The sequence below is a fragment of the Engraulis encrasicolus genome, chromosome 7, assembly GCF_034702125.1.
Source record: "Engraulis encrasicolus isolate BLACKSEA-1 chromosome 7, IST_EnEncr_1.0, whole genome shotgun sequence".
Lineage (NCBI taxonomy): Eukaryota > Metazoa > Chordata > Actinopteri > Clupeiformes > Engraulidae > Engraulis > Engraulis encrasicolus.
The window spans coordinates 10,889,522-10,909,089 of NC_085863.1; the positions used below are offsets into that span (position 1 = coordinate 10,889,522).

The window sequence follows — 19,568 nt, forward strand, 5'->3', positions numbered from 1 at the left end:
AGGAGGGTGGGTGGGTGGAGTGTTGTTGGTGATGGTGGTGGTGGTGCTTGTGGTGGTGGAGCTCCTTTGGGGAGGTCGAGTAAGAGTGGGTGAAGTTTTCCCCTCAGCTCATACCAGTGCTGTGACGGTTCTGAGCCTGCCAGCGTCATCCGGTGATGTTGTCGTTTGTGATCGTCGGTGCTCCTTGGGGAGATGGGTGACACAAGCTTGTGGCTGTCCTCCGGTGTTGTTGTTGTTGTTTTGGGTGGTTGTGGTGTTCCTTGGGGAGGTGGGTGTTCCTGTTGGCTCATATCAGTGCTGTGGCGGTGCCCATATTACCAGAGATTCTTCACGTATACGTATAGAGATAAGCCAATGTAATAGGTTGCGATGGGCACCTAACGTGACCAGGTTCCTAAATGAGCGTGTCATAATGCTCCTACAATGAATAGAACAGTCCTTAGGTCTGCCTAAAAGGAGATTTCTCCCCCTCCCCCTTGCAATTGTAGAACCCAGAAACAATGGGCCAATGGAACCTCTCTCTCTCTCTACTCTCTCTGATATTACTGCTGTCGTCTGGTGGCGGTGTTGGTGCTTATGGGGTTCCTTTTGAGAGGTGGAGGTTAATGTGCCGTCTAATGTCGTCTCGTACCAGTGCCGTGATGGCTACAAGCTTGCTGTTGTCATCTGGTGTTGGTACACAGTAAAACATGCAGTGTTAATTCAACACTTTAAGAGTTGATTTAACATCTTCCAGAGTGTATTTGGTCCCAGCGTATGCTCTGAGAGTTGAATTGGCACTACATTTTTACTGTGTAGTAGTGTTCCTCTAGGGTTGTGGAGGTGGAGGTGGAGGTGGAGGTCAGGGTTTGTCTTTGTCTTGCCTCATACCAGTGTCATGGCAGTTATGAGTACTGTTGCCAACCGTCCCCTTGAAATACGTAATCGCGCTGTTATTAGATATAAAAGTACGGGTTCTGCATTGAGCAGAAACGGAACACAGGACTTTAAAATATGTTAAAATGCAGGAAATTGCATCTAAGAAATGCTGAATTTTCTGGGGGAGGACCTTACCCCTCGCCTTACTGAACTGTCCCGTATTTCTTCCATTGCTAGTTGGCATCCCTAGTTATGAGCCTGCTGCTGTCTTCTGGTGATGGTGGTGATGGGGTTCCACTAGGGTTCTGGAGGTGGAGGTTAGGGGTCCTTTCTCGGGTCATGCCAGTGCCGTGATGGTTCTGAGCTTGCTATTGATGGTGTTGCTTGTGGTGCTTGTGAGGTTCCTTTGGGTTGTGAAAATGGAGGTTAGTGTTCCTCCCAGGCCATACCAGTGGCGTCACTGTTCCGATCTTAATGCTCTCATCCTGTGGTGTTGTGCTGTTTGTGTTAATTGTGAGGTTCTTTAAGGAGATGGAGGTCAGGGTTCCACTCGGCTCATAGTAGTGTCATTGTTTGGTGGTGTTAAGGGGGTGGGGGCGGATGGGTAGTGCTCCTATCGCCTCATACCAGCACTATGACGGTGCCTATAGCTTTCCGTTGTTGTCCGGTGGTGGTGTGTCTGTTGTTTATGGCGTTCATCACGGGGTTCATTTTGGGAGGCGGAGGAGGCTACTGTATACATGGGTTCTCAGTGTTTATCAACACCATGTTATGAGGAGGGGCAAGACACTGGCAGCCAACCACGTGAGCTAATTTTTTTGACCGACATCGGTTTCCAACAATCAGAGGCTGAGTTGTGCGCAGCTAGGTTCGCGCAGTCAGCTTATAAACTAAATTTAGAACCCATGCACAGTGTTCCTCTGGGCTCATCATACCAGCGCCGTGACGGGGCCCAACCTTGCGTTGTTGTCTGGTGGTGGTGTGGATTATGGGGTTCGTTTTGGGGAAGTGGAGGTTAGTGTTCCTTTGGGCCTTCATACGAGTGCCGTGACGGTGCCCAGCTTGGTGGTGTTTCTGGTGGTCCTGTAGGGAGTTGGGAGGGAAGCTAACGGTCCTCTGGGCTCATCATACCAGTGCCGTGACGGGTCCCAGCTTTCCGTTCTCGTCCGAGGCCCAGGGCTGCAGGTTCTGCAGGGCGAAGAGGGAGGAGTTGTGTATGCAGAGCGGGTCGCTGGGCACGGCGGCGTCGCCGAGCGACTTCTGGAAGGCCTCATGCTGCAGCTGCATCATCAGCCGATTGGCCTGCTGACGCTCCGCCTCCCGCTCCTCCGCCGTCTGGCGTCTGGCAACCGCACGGGGCGGGGCAGGAGAGAGGGGAGAGGGGAGGGGGAGGAGGAGGAGAGGGGAGAGGGGAGAGGGGAGGGGAAATAGGGAGAGGAGGAGGAGGAGGGGAAAGAGGAGAGATGCAGAGGGAGAGAGAAGTGGACGGGGGAGGAGAGAGGGGAGAGGGAGAGGAGGAGGAGTGGAAAGAGGAGAGAGGGGAGAGGGAGAGGAGGAGGAGGGTAAAGAGGAGAGAGGGGAGAGGAAGAGGAGGAGGAGGGGAAAGAGGAGAGGAAAGAGGAGAGACGAGGAGAGACGAGGGGAGGGGGAGGAGGGAAGGGAAGGATAAAGGGAGGAGAGGGGTTAGAGGGAGAGAGGGGAGAAGGATAGAGTGAGGAAAAGAAGAGGAGAGAGGGAGGAGGAGAGGAGAGAGGGGAGAGGGAGAGAGAAGTGGAGAGGGAGGAGGGGACAGGAGGAGAGGGGAGAGGGAGAGAAAAGTGGAGAGGGAGGAGAGGACAGGAGGAGAGGGGAGAGGGGGAGGAGGGAAGGGAGGAGAGGACAGGAGGAGAGGAAAGAGGGGGAGGAGGGAAGGGGAGGATAAATGGAGGAAGAGGAAATAGGGGAGAGGGAGGAGGGGACAAGAGGAGAGGAATAGGAGAGAGGAGGAGCAGGATGGGAGAGGAAGACGAGAGAGGAGGAGGGGACAAGAGGAGAGGAAGAGGAGAGAGGAGGAGCAGGATGGGAGAGGAAGACGAGAGAGGAGGAGGGGACAAGAGGAGAGGAAGAGGAGAGAGGAGGAGCAGGATGGGAGAGGAAGAGGAGAGAGGAGGAGAGGGAAAGGGAGGAGGGGACAAGAGGAGAGGAATAGGCGAGAGGAGGAGGAGGGGAGGGGAAAGGGAGGAAGAGGAGGGAGGAGGAGGGGACAAGAGGAGAGGAAGACGACAGAGGAGGAGGAGAAGTGAAGAGGGGGGAGAACAGGAGGAAGAGAACAATGTTTCAAAGGTTAAGTGTAAGAAATCATCTAAGAAACATAACACCAAATAGTCTGCCAAACTAAACACATTCTTCTTAATATAGTTAACCTATCGATGTTAAGACTACCACCTTATGAAAGACTTCCTGTGAAGTGGCATATGGAAGTGTGATTATTAATATCCTAATATCCTCCCATGTCAACAAACATACCAATCAGTCTTCTTTATGTATGAGCACAACTTAATCAGCCTCCATAGATATGAACACTGCCCATTTAGTTCCACTGCTACAATACAGCATTAGCCTACTCTCATAGCTCTTCATCTCTGTGACAAAAGGAATTGCAGCTTGACTAACTTGAAGGATGGCACATAACTTTTGATAACAAATTGCTGCTAATTTGCCTTAATTCTCATTTAGATTCCATAATGTTATCATAGGCCTTTTTACAATGAGACACCACTTGAAAGGGGAAACTGGCTGGCACAGTAGTTTAATGCTCTCCTAAATAACGCTATGTGTCTACCGATGCCGCTCACTGGGAGACATTCTTCATTTTAATTTAAAAGTGCTGTAGCGTTTCGCTAGCGCTGTGTCAGACGGTTAGCCGGGCAGTCCGTTAATATTTTATCAGCTAGTTGGAGTGTTTAATCTATCTGCGGCGCTACCATCAAACCGTCTATTTGGAATGACACAAATTCTCTGATCTATTCGCCACGGTTCAGGATTAATCTCGCGCCGAGCTCCATTCAGTCAGGCAAAATCTCAGAGGCGGCATCTACGCTACGCTAGTCGTATTTATTTCACCGATCCCCTCTCACTTCAAGAACACTTTTCTGCCGTTCCGTAACATTTCATTTCCTAGACAACCAAACGGAAATGATTTCCTATGCTTCAGTGATTGTTCACTCACAGGTGGTACTGTAGGCTTAGGCCTGCGTCCATAAAAGTGACTTTAAAAGAACCAGCCAACGATTTATAAATCAATAGGCGACTAGACTTTTAGAGGCAAAGGGAGATGAAGTCTGAAGAGGACAACAGCAAGATGGGGGTGGGGGGGGGTCATCAGTGTTGGCCTGTGCTTTGTGGAAAGTGTAGCTAATAGCATGAATAAGACAGTGACAAAAAAGGTGCAATGGCCGCCAATGGAGAGTGTGCTGAAAATACAATGGAAAGCAGAATATCAAGCAAAATATCAACATTTCTAATTACTTATGAATAGTGACAGTCTGTCCTTTTTTGCTCGTACCTACGCGCACACACACACACACACACACACACACACACACACACACACACACACACACACACACACACACACACACACACACACACAATGGTATCTCTACACTGTGGGCCTGTGAGACCTGTGCATACGTTTATTTTACAGTATAAGGCTGACTATAAGGCTGATACAAAACACACACATACACACGTACACACACGCTGACCCAGAGAGTAACATGCAATGCACACATGAAACATCCACACACACACACACACACACACACACACACACACACACACACACACACACACACACATACACACACACAAAGGGTGCGATTTGTTGAAAAAACAGGAGGGATTTGTTTCAGATTTTAAGCAATGGAATGGAAAGTTATATTAAACTGCAATTGAAATCATGTAGTTAAAGTAAAGATATTAAAGACTAAATATTAAAAAAACAGAGGGGGTTGGGCCCTACAAATCGCACCCTCCATACACACACACACACACACACACACACACACACACACCTTATCAACCCCGCCCCCACACACACACACCCACTACCCTCCTCACCTCCACTTGGTTCTCCTGTTCTGAAACCAGGTCTTGACCTGAGCGTCGGTCACACACACACACACACACACACACACACACACACACACACACACACACACACACCTCATCACCCCCCCCCACACACACACACACACACACACACACACACACTCCCCTCCTCACCTCCACTTGGTTCTCCTGTTCTGAAACCAGGTCTTGACCTGCGCGTCGGTCATCTTGAGCGTCTTGGCGAGGGAGGCGCGCTCGGCGGAGGCCAGGTACTTCTGCCGGTGGAACCTCTTCTCCAGCTCGCAGATCTGCACGCGCGAGAAGGAGGTGCGCGGCTTCTTGCGCTTGGGCGGCGTGCGGTTCTGGTACGGGTGGCCGATGCGGCGCGCCACCGTGAACGGCGTCAGGGCTGCTGCGATGGGGGAGTGTGTTTTGATGTGTGTGTGTTTCAGAAGTGTGTGTTAGAAGAGTGTGTGTGTGTGTGTGTGTGTGTGTGTGTTAAAACGTGTGTGTGTGTGTGTGTGTGTGTGTGTGTGTGTGTGTGTGTGTGTGTGTGTGTGTGTGTGTGTGTGTGTGTGTGTGTGTTAAATAGTGTGTGTTCGTGCAGGTGTATAAGTGAGAGAGAGAGAGAGAGAGAGAGAGAGAGAGAGAGAGAGAGAGAGGGAGAGAGAGAGAAATAACAATGGTAACAACAATATTATTAATTATAAATAAAGTGCAAGATATTAATTTATTATATACCGGTGTCCTGTCATATAATATTCCTTTAAACAAACTACAAAAAATATACAATAGATACATGTATTCTTGGTTAACTGTGGGATTTTACATTTTATTTAAATTGTATTTCTGTATTTCTGAATAAAGAACAATATGTCAGACCTGACACTTTTACTTTTAACAGACCTATTATTGTAACTTAATTCACACATTTCATCCAGTATAGACATTTCATATTTAAGTTTCAGTGAAATGAAAAAAAAGTAAAAAGAAATGTAATATTAAATTCCTTAAACACCCCTTAGCATGGTGCGTAAATCCCATCCCATTTGCTTTGGCCACATTTCCTTCACTCTGGGGCACAATATGGCAGCAGCCACGTCTAATAGTATAGCTATTGCTTTATCAAGCCAAGGCCCTTCAGCCGAATTCAAAGTTTTATCGTGGCAGTTGTAACTAATGACTAATATTGGGTGTATTCCTGACTTATTTATTAAGTCAAACTCCTCCCCTCTCTCCCTCTCTCCCTCTCTCCCTCTCCAAAAGTGCTGGGAACCCTCGAAAGCGCCCATAGGCGCCCATTAATAACCCTCCTGAAATATTGATGTTGTTTTATGACTGCATTGCATTTCCAGCTGGCTGCAGGATAAAAGGGGCCAGTGATGGATGGACAGGCTGTGTGTAGTGAGAGGACCAGGAAGAAGAGAAGAGACCAGAGTGACATTAGTGGCTCTCAACAGATACTGACTCTCTCCCATGTTTGGTCAGCTTATTTTGCATCCAGACCCACAGTATAGGCCTATATACATGCATGGGACATATTTTGTTGTGTATGAAAATGTACATGTTTTTGCAAAAAATATACTGATTCTTTCTCCCTCAGTGATATTGTGTACTGTAATGTAATCATCTAAGTGTTACTACATTATTATATAATTGTTATACTGCTAAAACAATGACACTTGTTGTGTGATATTGTCACAATAGGCACAACCAAATGTTTCATCTGTGGTTTCTTGAGTGTGTGAGCTTCAGAGTGTGAGCCTATCACTTAGACTTCTTTCAAGCCTACTCATCATTTTCAGGTCATGTTTATGGTATTCAAGTTTCCATATGAATTTCAATTGTGTAGTGTGACAGAAGTTAGCACGGAGGGTGACGATGTTCCTTTTCTTCCACCAGTAATTTAATAACAACGTCTAGGCTTATTGGTTCTGAGTGGTGGACGGGACTCTGTTCACATATGCTAGTTGTAATAATCAAATAACACTACATCGCCTCACCATTGGCGTGTAATAATAAATAGGGACATATGTTATCTGGAAATTGGTCATATTGTGTGGCAAATCATGTAGCCTATACAGAGTATGAATCTCTTTCACGGAGACAGCTAGTTTCGCACGTTATTACTATCAACAGGAGATGTAACAGGCGGGTTGAGGTAATTGGATGAGATCGTGTTTCAGGAGACAGACGGGTCTTTAAAAACATCTCCCATCCCAATTTTGAACACGGGGTCTGGAGCTGAGACGTAAATGGGCACAGAGGGCCCCATGACTGTGATTTGAACAGTAAGGAGACACCATCTTGTCAGGGTCAAAGTCAATTCGATAAATTGTCAAAGGTGTAGGTCTAATTGTGTAAAGTGGGCTCATACTATGTTATTCTCTGGACATTGTTTATTTTCATATATATTTTTAATTTATAAAACCCAATTCACCAGTCACGTGCCGAAAATTATAGTGTTATTATTATTATCATTATTAGACTATTATTATTAGGCCTACTATTATTATCATTAATAATAATAATAATAATAATAATAATAATAATAATAATAATAATAATAATAATAATAATAATAATAATAATAATAATAATAATAATAATAATAATAATAATGAACAAAGGCATTGTTATAGGACTATTAAGCCTACATTAAGAAAAACTATTCAATGCATTTGTACAGTTGTTATTACACTTCTCCATCCATTCTCCATCTCCATTCGTTACGAAAAAGTCGAATTGTTGTTTTTAAAACTATCGTAAACATATTTATCCATATAGACAACTAGACCTAGGCATTCAAACGCTGAAATCATAACCAATGAAACCCTACATAATTTTGAGATTCGCCAAACTAAGATGAGCAGGCTTAGCCTATTTTTATTACTTGAGGGATGTGAGAGAAAATAGATGTCACAATTTGCTGCACATAATTTTACCAGTTCATTTCCCCTGTAGGCCTAATCCCCCACGTAAAATATTTACTTTTACCTGATCTTATTATGTTAAAGATAAGTCTATATTTACTACTTTATGTCTAAATTATTATTTCGTGGTTAAGTGTGTCTCTTTACCAAGGCAGTGTAGCCTACATGGCCTAGGCTCTAGGTATTCTGAGCTGCCATAACATTTAACAGTTTTTAAAATATTTTCAGAAACATCCATTAGCCGACTGAAACATTTTAACATTGCCCTTTTTTTTAAAAAAAAAAAAAAAAAGAAAGAAAGAAAGGAAAAGAAAATAATGTGTGATTACCTGCAAAGCGCTCCTTCGCAAACCTCTGACTGCTCTCCATCCAAGGGAAACTAATGCTCCCCAGTCCTGGCACAGTGCTGGCCATGGGTGGAGGTACGGCCGCGGCCAGAGGCCTGTGCGCCGGCACCCTGATCACTCCACCAGGCGTAAGGGTCAGGTTGACACCGTACGAGCCCGTGTCATCATACGGAGAGGCAATGCCATGGAAAGAGCCCGAGAGAGTCGTGTAAGGTGTCGCGCTAGCCCCGCTTGGGCTGCCCAGGTGATGATAGCCACCTCCGTTGGTCGTGCCAGTCTCCAAGTTGTTCCTGTTGGAGGAGTTGTGCTGGGAGCTGTCTTGGTCGGTCCCGCTGAGGATTTGATCAATGCCGAAGCTGATGGGTTCGTGTTGGGAGGGCTGTGGGGTCTGGCTGGTGCCACTCGGACTAGGACTCGAGGTTCTGTCCATCCTCGCTCCCTTCCCCTCGGATGTTGCCACACTTGATCCACCGGCAGCTCCTCCAACGCGGCGAGGGAGATCAGAACCAGATGGTAAATGGTAAATGTTGATTTCTTACTACTTTGTAAAAGTCTAAATATTCCCCCAAGATTGGTCTTGTTGTGTGTCTATTACTTTTAGAGCATCCAGACAATCCAAACGAAGACGTTGTGCGCGTCCGTGAAAAGTTGTCACCCTGTCAATTGATTAGGGGGCTTCACGTGCTGCCGGCTGTCTTTCTCGGCATCCCCGGTAATGCATGCCTTTTCTCTTCCCTCTTTGGATTGGTCAGAACGCACCGCTCTTCTCCCATTGGCTAAAACTTTGTGTGAAGTAGCGAAACAGAGGGTGCGTTTCATCGTGACATCAGTTTTTCAAGGATACATCAAGCATCTCTTTTTAAAAAGCCCCGAAGCCCTTCATTTCAAAGACCATCTATGGCGCATTTCGTTTTAAGCAGATGAAAAGTCATTTATTCAACGACATATAAATCAAGGCTGTGCGTGACAGTTTGAAATGAGTTTAAAATGTCAGTTATGGCCAGGAATCTGATATTTAACTGCAAAGTGACAAATTATTTATTCAGCTTGCTAATTCAACCATTTCAAATGAGCTTATTTTAGCCAGTGGTGTGAGATAAAGGCGTGCTTTTGCAAGTGAGGATATTTATCTCAGTGCGTCTATTTTCCAAACATGGCACCATGCACTTATGGCGATGTGTAACCTAATGTGGGGAAGCCTTTTGAGACTCGGCTAATTAGATAAATCCTGTATTTTTGCTATCGATCTTCGATGAGAAATTTGAGCTGCTGTATTAAAAGCACACAGGCCATTTACCGACGCTGGAGGCAAGTAGCTATGAATTGCCAAACTTTCTCCTACAGCAACTGATCCATATTGGGGAGGCTCACGTCTTAAATGTATTTGCTGGGGTGTTTGTTGGAAACAATATGCTTAACGTGACGGATATTTTTGGTTGTATTTTATGCCAACTGCTCGTTAGTTGAATTCCAGGGGGGGGGGGGGTACAGCATATGAATTCCACTCCAAGTAGGCCCTATGTACTTGTCTGTGTTGGCTATTGCGCAGCCAGGCATGTTGATAAACCCAGAGTGTATTATTGGTCCACCTAATTTATTTAACCTATGTGAATAGGCCTATCAAGGGACAAGACGTAGATGAAGAAAAATGGAGGGGGGTGAGGAGATTGTCCACATATGTTTATTTCATACTTTATGCAAAGGTTGTGGTCACTTCAGTTCACTTCTTCACCACATTCCCCAGGAGAGATGTAGCAGCAAGCCTGTGCGTCAAAAGATTACATACGCGTATGTTTCTAGGAATCCTCTATTTTCTCAAGTTCTCATCATCTTCCATTGGCATTTTCAGTGGCCTATCATGTTGATGAAAACCCACGTTGTCATGTGGATGCAGTTTTCTAAATGTGTGCTTAACAAATGTAGGCGCTAGCCGCAGGTTGCTTGGGTGTTGCATGATGCATCTATCTTAGTGACCTAAACAAGGAATATTTTGGGGGCCTGCATGGAAATGCTCCACCGCTAGCCCTGAATTTAATTCACTGCGTCGTGACACCCGATCTGCTGACGAAGAATCTAAGTGGTCCCTTGTAATCCTCTGCGTAAAGATGATTACGCTGAATTGGCTCGCCCGCCTCGTTTGATTTGCTTCAGGGGACTGGAACTGGTGAGGCTAAAATCCGTTTACTTTGAAGTAGTTGATATTTTAATCGACCATTAGTGAGTGCCCGGGTAAACTGCTATGTCCCCTTGGGACTCCAGCCACTGGCAAGTGGTCAGTTGGCGTTGACGTCATGCGCACAGTGGTCGACTCCTCCGCTAAATCTTAAATCACTGCGCCGTGAAATATGATCTTCACAATATACAGATGCACTAATGGTAGAGTGCCTCGAGCACTATGCAGGGTTCTTTTTTCAACACTTGTGGAAAAACTATGTATGCATAACTGTGTAAAACTAGTGCCCTACTTCAATCAAAAGGGTTTATTGTAGGCCTAGCTGAATATTAACAATTCCTTGAAAATGTAAATCCATACTGTAGTCAATTCATGGATCAGTGATTATAATGGTGTGCGTAGGCCCTATAACTTACTTGCATTGCATAAGTTGGTAGAAAGTCGTCTCTTGCGGGGAAAATGCAAGAGCAGCACTTGTCCATAAACCTTTATCCGTCCAATTGAGTGATTTGATGTGTTTAACCTCATTTGTTATCAAACAAAGTGTGAGGGCATATGTCAGGCGGCTTGGGTTCAGATCTATTCCCGGACAAAAGCGAACACAGAGACCCCTTTAGTAGCCTCGTTGGGGGAGCATAAAGCATCGGGGCGCGGGAATTGTTCGGCTAATTTAACGGATCTGCATATATGGAGGGCACGTGTGCCATTCCGCCTCCGGCGCTGTTTTTATTGCGTGTGCCTGCCTTTATCAATTTCCCCCAACATTTTAAACGGGTGTCTGGCAGGCTTGCCAGCACCGGGTGGAGACAATATGCAAAAGACAACGTTGCCTTTGAATAATAAATGACGCTCTTTTATGGCTGTTCTAAAACGCCCGTGATAGTACAATATGAAAAGGCCATGGTAAGTAATAGTGCGTTTAAAAGGATCTCGAATGTTTTTATTACTAAACTGAAAAAAAGGAAAACACAGGGGTAAGACAGAGAAGGTGAAATGAGCCCGAATGAAGGGGGAGGTGGAGACAGACAGAGATATCAGTATTATTGCAATAAAAAAGATGAAAAAAGGAAGACGACTATGAAAACTCCCTTCCAGCGAAATACCCTGCTTAATGAAAGTTTACCGGCTCTTTGTGACTCTGCGCGGCATTTGTCTCCCGCTATGAAATATTAACTAAAATTTTATATAAAGCCAGGGAGTGTAATGGCTTTTCTTGGATGTTTTTTAACCGCGCGCTTTGCACCTCATTCTTTTGCAGCTGTAATAGAGCTCCATTTAATTTGGTTTACATGGTGCGTCAGCGCGCTCAATAGGCTATGTTGACGTTTTTTGAAATATCATGCCTTACATTGTGCCTCTACCTTTATTTCATATTCGTTTCTTTCTTTCTTTCTTTCTTTCTTTCTTTCTTTCTTTCTTTCTTTCTTTCTTTCTCTCTTATACACGGCATCATCAGTCTTTCATGACAAAACATCCTAGTCAATACATCTTGTGTAATAACAAATATGTTATCGCAACTAGCTTGAGTTACAACACTGATTATGGAAAAAATCAGCTTCCAAATACAACCATCAAATGCGTTATGGTTACACCAAGTCAGTTGTAGTAGGCCAAATACTAAAGCAGGTTCATTAAATAAATAATAATACAAAAAAATCAGAAGCTCAGATTATAGGCTAGCATTTTCTATTCTGACTGCAAATTGTTCTGTCCATGATTAGTGCCTCCATGGTTCTCCAAGGCACCGGGATAGGCTATATTCGTCACAAGAACAGATACTGGCCCCATCATTTAGTTGAGGGTACACAGCAAATGTGCCCGAGTTAATTTTTCGGTGTTAATTAACAGGGGTTACAAGTAATTTTACTCAGAATTGAGTAATATTGACGCCTTCTGGAGTCAGTCCCGGATAGTGTCAGAGTTAATATCTGTCGTTTTCTGAATTTACACTGTGACTCGTTAGATTGGACACACCCACCCTTTGAATCTCCTGCTGGAGCATTGCCTGGCTGGGAGTGGGACCCGTCAGCAGCGGCAGCAGTCAACCATGTCGTTGTGAAAATTTATCCTTTATATGGTAAGTTACGTTTTAGTCGGTAAAAGTGTCAATTTTGCACATATATAATCGCTTTGTGGTTGATTTTGTCCGCAGGGTAGCTAAGCGAATTAGGCCAACTAACAAACCTTAGCTAGCATGCTGGCCAACACGGCACCGGACCAGGGGTTAGTAAAACAAATAGTCCCTCAAATAATTTATGTTTTCATACGGGAAGGCTTTTTGTATAGTATGGATGAATTTAAAATGCTGTACACGGTTGGAGTGTAGTATGTCGACATTTCATATGTGCAAGTTACGTTAGGGCTATGTAGCCAGTTTGGTAAGTGTAGGGGTTAACTGATACTACATTTTCGGTTTCCTATTGCTGTTTATTGATAACACATCGGCGTTTGGGTCTGTTATGGTTGCCACCTTCACTTGAAATACGTAACGTTATGGTAGTTAAAGCATGCGCCCCATATTGAAGCGGTAAGAGATGTGATTTGTCCCGTATTTTCATGAATGGCTAGAACAAGGAAGGTCTCCCGCATATCAACTCTAGAACCAGCTGTTGTGAGCGCGACCAAGTTGAGGTCTGTGTTTGTTCGGTGCTCGTGCTCCATCATGTAGAGCTAGAACAAATTGTTACAATTATGAAATTGTGGTTTGTGTCTGTCTGATCATGTTAAGCGCTTTCTTCACGAAGAGAGTTAATTCGGGGTCTTGCGATTTGCAGCTTGCAGACCCTCGGTAAGATTTGGCTTGGTTTTTTTTTTTTTTTTTTAGCCTTGACAAGTGCATCGGCTGGAAAGCTCTGCGTGTTTTCAAGCCTATCTTACAGTTCCCACAATGTTCGCTCACAAAACACAGCACCGCACAGGACAAGTGTGTGTGTATGTTTTGTTACAGTAACTTGATTTTATTTTCCTTCATCAGGGTCAGTGTCACGTTGTCCGTTATGTGTTGGAACTAGTCACTGCAATTGTAGCCTAGTGTTCAGTCACCCTCCTTTACACCAGGGCGAGGATCACTGTGTGTGATTTAGTAATAGGCCTACCTCAAATAATGCCATTTTTGTCTTTAAGGCAACATGCTGGTTCCTGTAGAATATAATGGAGTCAGCAAATGGGTTAGGGTACCACAGGCCGAGGAAGAGTACAGTTACTCCCAGTTTTTGCAAGCAGGTAGGCCTAACTGTTAGGCTAATTTGACTGTTGTGTTTATTTGTGCTTTTAAGGTTTTACAGTGTCTTTGTTGGAAACTGCAGATGAAAGTTATATTTCCTGCTAACTTCAGTGTACTTATAGTTCAGCAGCTTTGCTCCATGCATGGTTGTTGTTCCCATACTTTGCTAATTGACAGTATTTTGTGTTTCAGTGCTGGTGAAATTCAATTTGCCAGATTCTGCTTCTTTGAGGCTGAGGGATTCATGTAATGTGGAAGTGGATTCAGACATATTTGATGAACTCTTAAAGTCATCAGGGGTGTTTTTCAAGGCAGAGGAATGTAATGGTAAGTGATTGCAGGCGCATATATTTAATTATTGTTTTAGTTTGTCTTCTACAAAAGGTAAATTGAGCTGTAACATATTTCCTGTCTCTGTCACTATACATGCACACATTCACTACCTTTTTTGTCTTACATTATTGGACAAACTGATTAATCCAGGTGTGTTTGAAGTGAACATAGGAAACTAGGAGCAGGATTGTCAATTGTCATTTACAATGCTGTATTTTTTCTTAGATATCCACACTGAGGTGACATTCTTAGAGGGCTCATCTTCATCAGACTGGTCACCATCATCATCATGTGCATCCCCAGGGTCATCATCAGGTACTGACTCAACAGTGATACTGGAATCTACAAAGACTGAGAGAAGACAGCTTATTGAAGGACCCCTGGATGTCAATGTTGCAAGAGATGTAAGTTGACCAAATGCTATCGACCCTGATGTCAATTAAGACCAATGTCGAGCCTTATATTAAAGTTTCACAATAAGTATATTAGTACTGTAACTTCAGTAGCTGTTGGACATAGAGGTAGAACATAACACTAGAGTGGACCCGGCCGCCCTTTTCGCGGCAATCCGTAGCTGCCATTTTTTGGAGGTAGACCTGAGAAATGGAAATGAATGGAGAAGGAGGCTCATCTCTGTCAAAATCACTTAATAATGTGAAAAATGTCCATGAACACACTATACAAGGACAATAGTTGAAGTGTGTTGCATGACATTTTAAATCTGGTCTTTGAATATGTTACTTCATATTCACACAGATTTAGTCCAATTTTTGACTGAGTGGGGTGTGTTCTCCATTGATTTGTATTGACTGTATACACTACCTACACAATATTGGAGGATACATGTGCCGTTTCTCTTTACTGTCGTGAATTGCGGTGTCAACTCTAGTGTTATGTTCTACCTCTATGGTGTTGGACTGAAGATGCTCTGCTATGATGGCTAGTTTTCATTGATCATGCCAATCAACTGTTACATCAGATGAAATACCTACTGTACTTGCAGTGTGAATGATGATGCAGTTGTCGTTTCAGATTGTTAGAGCTGCTCTTTGTTCAAAGCCCAGTGGAAAAGAAATATTGGAAGAGTACGAGAAAGCAAGCACCCTCAGTGATGTTACAAGAAGAAAGATGGTCAACATTCTTGTGGCAGATATGGTTGAGTACCATGGGTAAGTAAATGCACTTGCAATATTGGATTGTGGTTGTTCAAATGTATCATTAGCTTTTATTTTTACTCAGCTATTTAATTTTCTCTTAAGTTGTAGTTTAGCTGTTCATTTTATTAAGCTACTTATTTAGTCATTTAAAAAAATATTTTATATACTTTTTAAAACATTTTTTATGTTCTGCTTAACCCATTGATGCCTAAAGCACCTGCATAAAAATGCCTGCTAAATGCTGTAGCCCTTTTTGAGAAAAGGTGCTGTAAACCTACACAAACCTTAATATCCCAGCATCGCTAGCACATAAAAAACATGAAAATAATTGCATTTAAAAGCCAAGACCCTCTTGTTGCACCCATGACCCCGAATGCTGCATAATGCATCTCTGGGCACTAGGGTCAATGTTGCTCTATGGCATCAATGGGTTAACTATAATAAAAAGTACTCATGAATGAAATTTGCCATTTTTTGTGATCTCTTTCTTCCTAGGAGGGTACCTCAGGTAAATGTGCGGAACCTCTATGCACTTGGGATTACAACACTGTTCCCGAAATTGAGTGACCCAGATTCCAAGAATGGCTATGTGAGTGCGAACCATAATGCATCCTAGTATATTCTGTGTATATTTTTAATACTGTTTTTGTCAATAGCAGGTCTGCCAGTCCTGGGTGTGGCATGGCATCCCTTGTCTGTGGCTTTCACTAGGGTTACAAGGTTTTCTCAGGAGTTTTTTCTCAGGTGATATGAGTCTCTGTTTTTCTTCATCAACAGGAACATTTTTATGATCATCAGAGTGGTTCGGGTTATCTAGCGTGGAGGCTGAAAACTGTTCAGCGGACCTCTGCTCAAGACCGCAAAAAATCCAAGACAACTTTCCAAGAGGGCCCAAAGACTCCACGCAGTATCCATTCAGATGAGAGGCAGTTGACCGGGGAGGAATGTAGGGAAGCCATATTGGCGATGAAACACTCAAGTGATGCAATCCTTGTCAGAAATAAGATGAAGGCCACATTCCAGCACAGACAAAGAGTCCTTCAAGACCCAGAAAGTGCCTCTACTGTCCTTAATCTCTTTCCCAGATTCTTAGATACACCTGGTTTGGTAAGCACAAAATGCTCTCCTGACAATTTTGTGGTTGCCTTATTTTGCTTGACTGTTTAATTGATGCATATAGTGCCATGACAACTGTGTTCTCTTCCACTTCATCTTTTCTGTTTTAAGATTGACCAAGATTTCTCAATGATCTTTGGTGAGGAGGTGTCTGGTAAATTCCTCTCCAAGTGGCCAACCTTTTTCAAACCGAGAGTCATCGCAGATTGCTGCAAGAACCTAACTCCGAGTCCGCATGTTGATGAGCTGCTTCTGTCTGCACAACATAAGTCTGACGATTGTGGTAAGAGTTAACAGGCTTCATAATCTTAATAATCTGTACACATCCACTACTACCTGAACTTGAGACTGCTCCTGGTTTCCTGTCTTACATTATTGTACCAACTGATTAATCCAGGTGTGTCTGACATCACAACTATTTTCAAATACTAATGTAAGACAGGAAACCAGGAGCAAACTAAAGTTAACCCATAGCCCACTGAATAGTAGATACTGTAAATTATTCATGCTTTCAGTGCAAAAAGAAAACAGGACATTGTTGTGTTCTCTCATGTTTTTCTCCCCTTTATTACAAATTATGTGTGTACACACTGCTTCTTACTGCTAATCATATTCAATCCATCATGTAATTAAAGGTGCACTGTGTAGGATGTGACCAGAGTAGTTATTGCAACTATGCTGCTCATTGAAAGTGCTGTCTACTGCCAAATTTGATCTTTTCATGAATATTTACTAAATAATGAACTAATATTTACTAGTATGACCAAAGTACAGTAAGTTTTGCAGCTAAAAATGTCTATTTCTGGAAATTCAAAATGACAGACAATGGAGAAGATCCCCCTTTTCATGTATGAAAAGTGCAATTTTCCCAGTCATAATGAATACTTACAATTACTTTGTAGATGGTGGTAGTGTGTATTTGTGAAAAAGGTAACATTTATGTGTGGGCAGCATGTATTTTTGAAAGAAGCAACTAAAATATTATACAATGCACCTTTAAAGAAAACTGAACTGTAACTGATGCAGCATTGTGTCACTTCTATTCATGCAGTCTGGCATTCTGAGGAGTGGGATTCTGAGATGGCTGCCATCCTGCTTCTGCTTCACCTCCTGCCTCCAACAGTTAAAGGGAAGAAGAGTGGCAAGATGAGTGCGTCGGAGGCTACTCGACGCCTGATTAAGTTCATGAAGGTATTATAAGGACTGTACATCACCAATGCAAGGTTTTCAAGAGCCAATGTGGCATTGTAATTCTTTAGATGCAGTTAAATAGTTTTTAAAAAGTAATGCACCCATTTATCACACAAACATAAATTAATGTTGTATACATTCATCGATCCATGCCTTGCATTCATCATTAATATATCAAGTTGTGTATTGTTCACATCCATTCATACATTCATTCGCACATGAATTAAAATGCCTTGAGTAAAAAACATTTCATCACACTCACTCACTCGTGGGGTCAGACATCCATTCATACAGTCAGTCACACATGAATTAAAATGGCTTGAGTAAAAACATCATCACTCACACTCACTTTTTCACTGACAGGTGGGATCAAGCATGGAGACCTTCCTTAAAGAAACTGACCCCAGACAGCCCTTTCTGCTCGGTGTTGGAGAAAGAAGCAGCTGCATCCAGGACTTCTACATCATCGTGGACCAGAAGGCCATTCCCTGCAGGATGCAGACCCCAGTTGCTGCCTTTGATGAGCTTTTCAAGGCACACTATGCTTTTGCTGTGTCGTATGATGATGCCCTGTCCAGCTTCTTCATCTTCATCCAAACCACTGTGTATGGCATTGACGTCGGCAAAGTGAAAGAAAATCCCAGGGTAAAAGAAATCCGAGCAAGACTTCTTCACTGTGAGGTTTGAAGACTGTACATTTTGACCAGAAATGTACACATGTTACCTTTGTAAACGACACCACACCAGTTGTTCAATGTTATTTAGACACTTGAAATTTGAGCATGGATTGTATCCCGCAAAGTCTCTGCAATTGAACTGTGGAGAACCTGGTTGTTTTAACACTTTTGGTACGTATTCTGGTTACCAACGTCACCTTTCTCGAGTGCATAAAGACTGTTTTGATCCAGATCCTGTCACCAGTTTTGAACTTGAGGCTGTGGCTGGACCGTCAACATCAGTGAATGTGGATCCTCCTATGAATGTTACTACACATGTTCCTGTTGAAAAGAAACACATTCGGGACATGTGCAGCTCTGTTATTGCTCAGGTTCAAGCCTCAGGTGTTCCAGAGAGCACTGTGCAGTATCTAGTTGATTCAATGGAGGAACTGGTTAATGATGTTCATTCTCACGCAAAGGACGCTGTTGTTAATTGTTTGTCTTCTGATGCATCAAGAGAAACTTTGGAGAGAGTTGAGAGTTGTTTTGATCAACTAGAAAACCCCTTTTCGTGTTTGAACACAGAAACTAAAAGGATGAGGCATTTTGAAAAGAAATGGAATATAGTAGAGCCTGCAGAGCATGTTCTGGGTGTCCGTTTTGATGTAAGAAGAGACAGAATAACAGGCACATATAGGCAAGTTCCAGTCAATGATAAGTTCATGTATGTGCCTATCCGTGGGTCTCTCTCATCAATGTTTAGTAGCAAGGAACTCTGTAACAGTTTCACTGAAGTAAAACCACAACAGGAGGGATTATACAGAGATATAAGTGATGGGTCCTACTTTAAAAATCATAGTTTATTTTCTCACCACGAACATGCTCTTCAGATCCAACTCTACTATGATGACATAGAAACGGCTAATGCTCTAGGATCTAAAAAGGGAGTGCACAAACTTGGATGTGTTTATTTTGTTTTGAGAAATGTATCACCAAAGCTCAATTCTGTGTTAATGAATATTCACCTTGTTGCTCTTTTTCACTCAGAGGACCTTAAGAAATATGGATTTAAGCCAATTTTGAAGCCACTTATAGATGATTTAAAGATTCTGGAGACTGAAGGAATACAGTTGCCCTTTTTAGCTACACCTGTGAAGGGTTCAGTCATTCAGGTCACAGGAGACAATTTAGCTCTACATGCACTCTTTGGTTTCGTCGAATCATTCAGTGCGACATACTGCTGTAGGTTATGTTTAACTGATAAAAGTCAATATCAGTCAGTTTTCAGTGAAGATCACCCAGGTTTAACCCTACGTACAAAAGACCTTCATATAGAGCATGTTCGTGTTATCCAGGAAAATCCTGCTTTGAAATCAACATTTGGTGTCAAACGAGACTGTCCACTCAATTCCCTCCAGTTTTTCCATTCGTCAAGCAATTATGCTGTAGACATAATGCATGACCTGTTGGAGGGAGTGGTGCAGTA

The 19,568-nt window shown here is 43.2% G+C and overlaps 2 protein-coding genes across 2 annotated transcripts; one reads left to right on the forward strand and one right to left on the reverse strand.

Moving 5' to 3' along the window:
* Window positions 1–1,983: 1,983 nt before the first annotated feature.
* Window positions 1,984–8,660, reverse strand: LOC134451960 (T-cell leukemia homeobox protein 3-like). Its single transcript, XM_063202354.1, has 3 exons — window positions 8,213–8,660; window positions 5,125–5,362; window positions 1,984–2,200 (listed from the first exon to the last, which is right to left on the reverse strand). Exons 1-3 carry the CDS (start codon window positions 8,658–8,660, stop codon window positions 1,984–1,986), a joined length of 903 nt encoding a protein of 300 aa, XP_063058424.1.
* A 3,325-nt stretch (window positions 8,661–11,985) lies between these two features.
* On the forward strand, window positions 11,986–17,432 carry LOC134453352 (uncharacterized). The gene is made up of 8 exons (XM_063204230.1): window positions 11,986–11,998; window positions 12,367–12,480; window positions 14,185–14,363; window positions 14,992–15,128; window positions 15,612–15,705; window positions 15,894–16,223; window positions 16,344–16,515; window positions 17,284–17,432. Exons 1-8 carry the CDS (start codon window positions 11,986–11,988, stop codon window positions 17,430–17,432), a joined length of 1,188 nt encoding a protein of 395 aa, XP_063060300.1.
* Window positions 17,433–19,568: the final 2,136 nt, after the last annotated feature.

What these genes read in the sequence shown, in the direction of transcription:
- LOC134453352 (XM_063204230.1), top strand. An exon ending in GAAAATTTATCCTTTATATG is followed by an intron (nt 12,481 to 14,184) that starts GTAAGTTACGTT and finishes ATTTTTTCTTAG; the next exon opens with ATATCCACACTGAGGTGACA. An exon ending in ATGTCAATGTTGCAAGAGAT is followed by an intron (nt 14,364 to 14,991) that starts GTAAGTTGACCA and finishes TTGTCGTTTCAG; the next exon opens with ATTGTTAGAGCTGCTCTTTG.
- LOC134451960 (XM_063202354.1), bottom strand. Translation starts at nt 8,660, where the DNA reads ATGGACAGAACCTCGAGTCCTAGTCCGAGTGGCACCAGCCAGACCCCA. An exon ending in TGCGAAGGAGCGCTTTGCAG is followed by an intron (nt 5,363 to 8,212) that starts GTAATCACACAT and finishes CCCCCATCGCAG; the next exon opens with CAGCCCTGACGCCGTTCACG. An exon ending in AACAGGAGAACCAAGTGGAG is followed by an intron (nt 2,201 to 5,124) that starts GTGAGGAGGGGA and finishes TGCGGTTGCCAG; the next exon opens with ACGCCAGACGGCGGAGGAGC.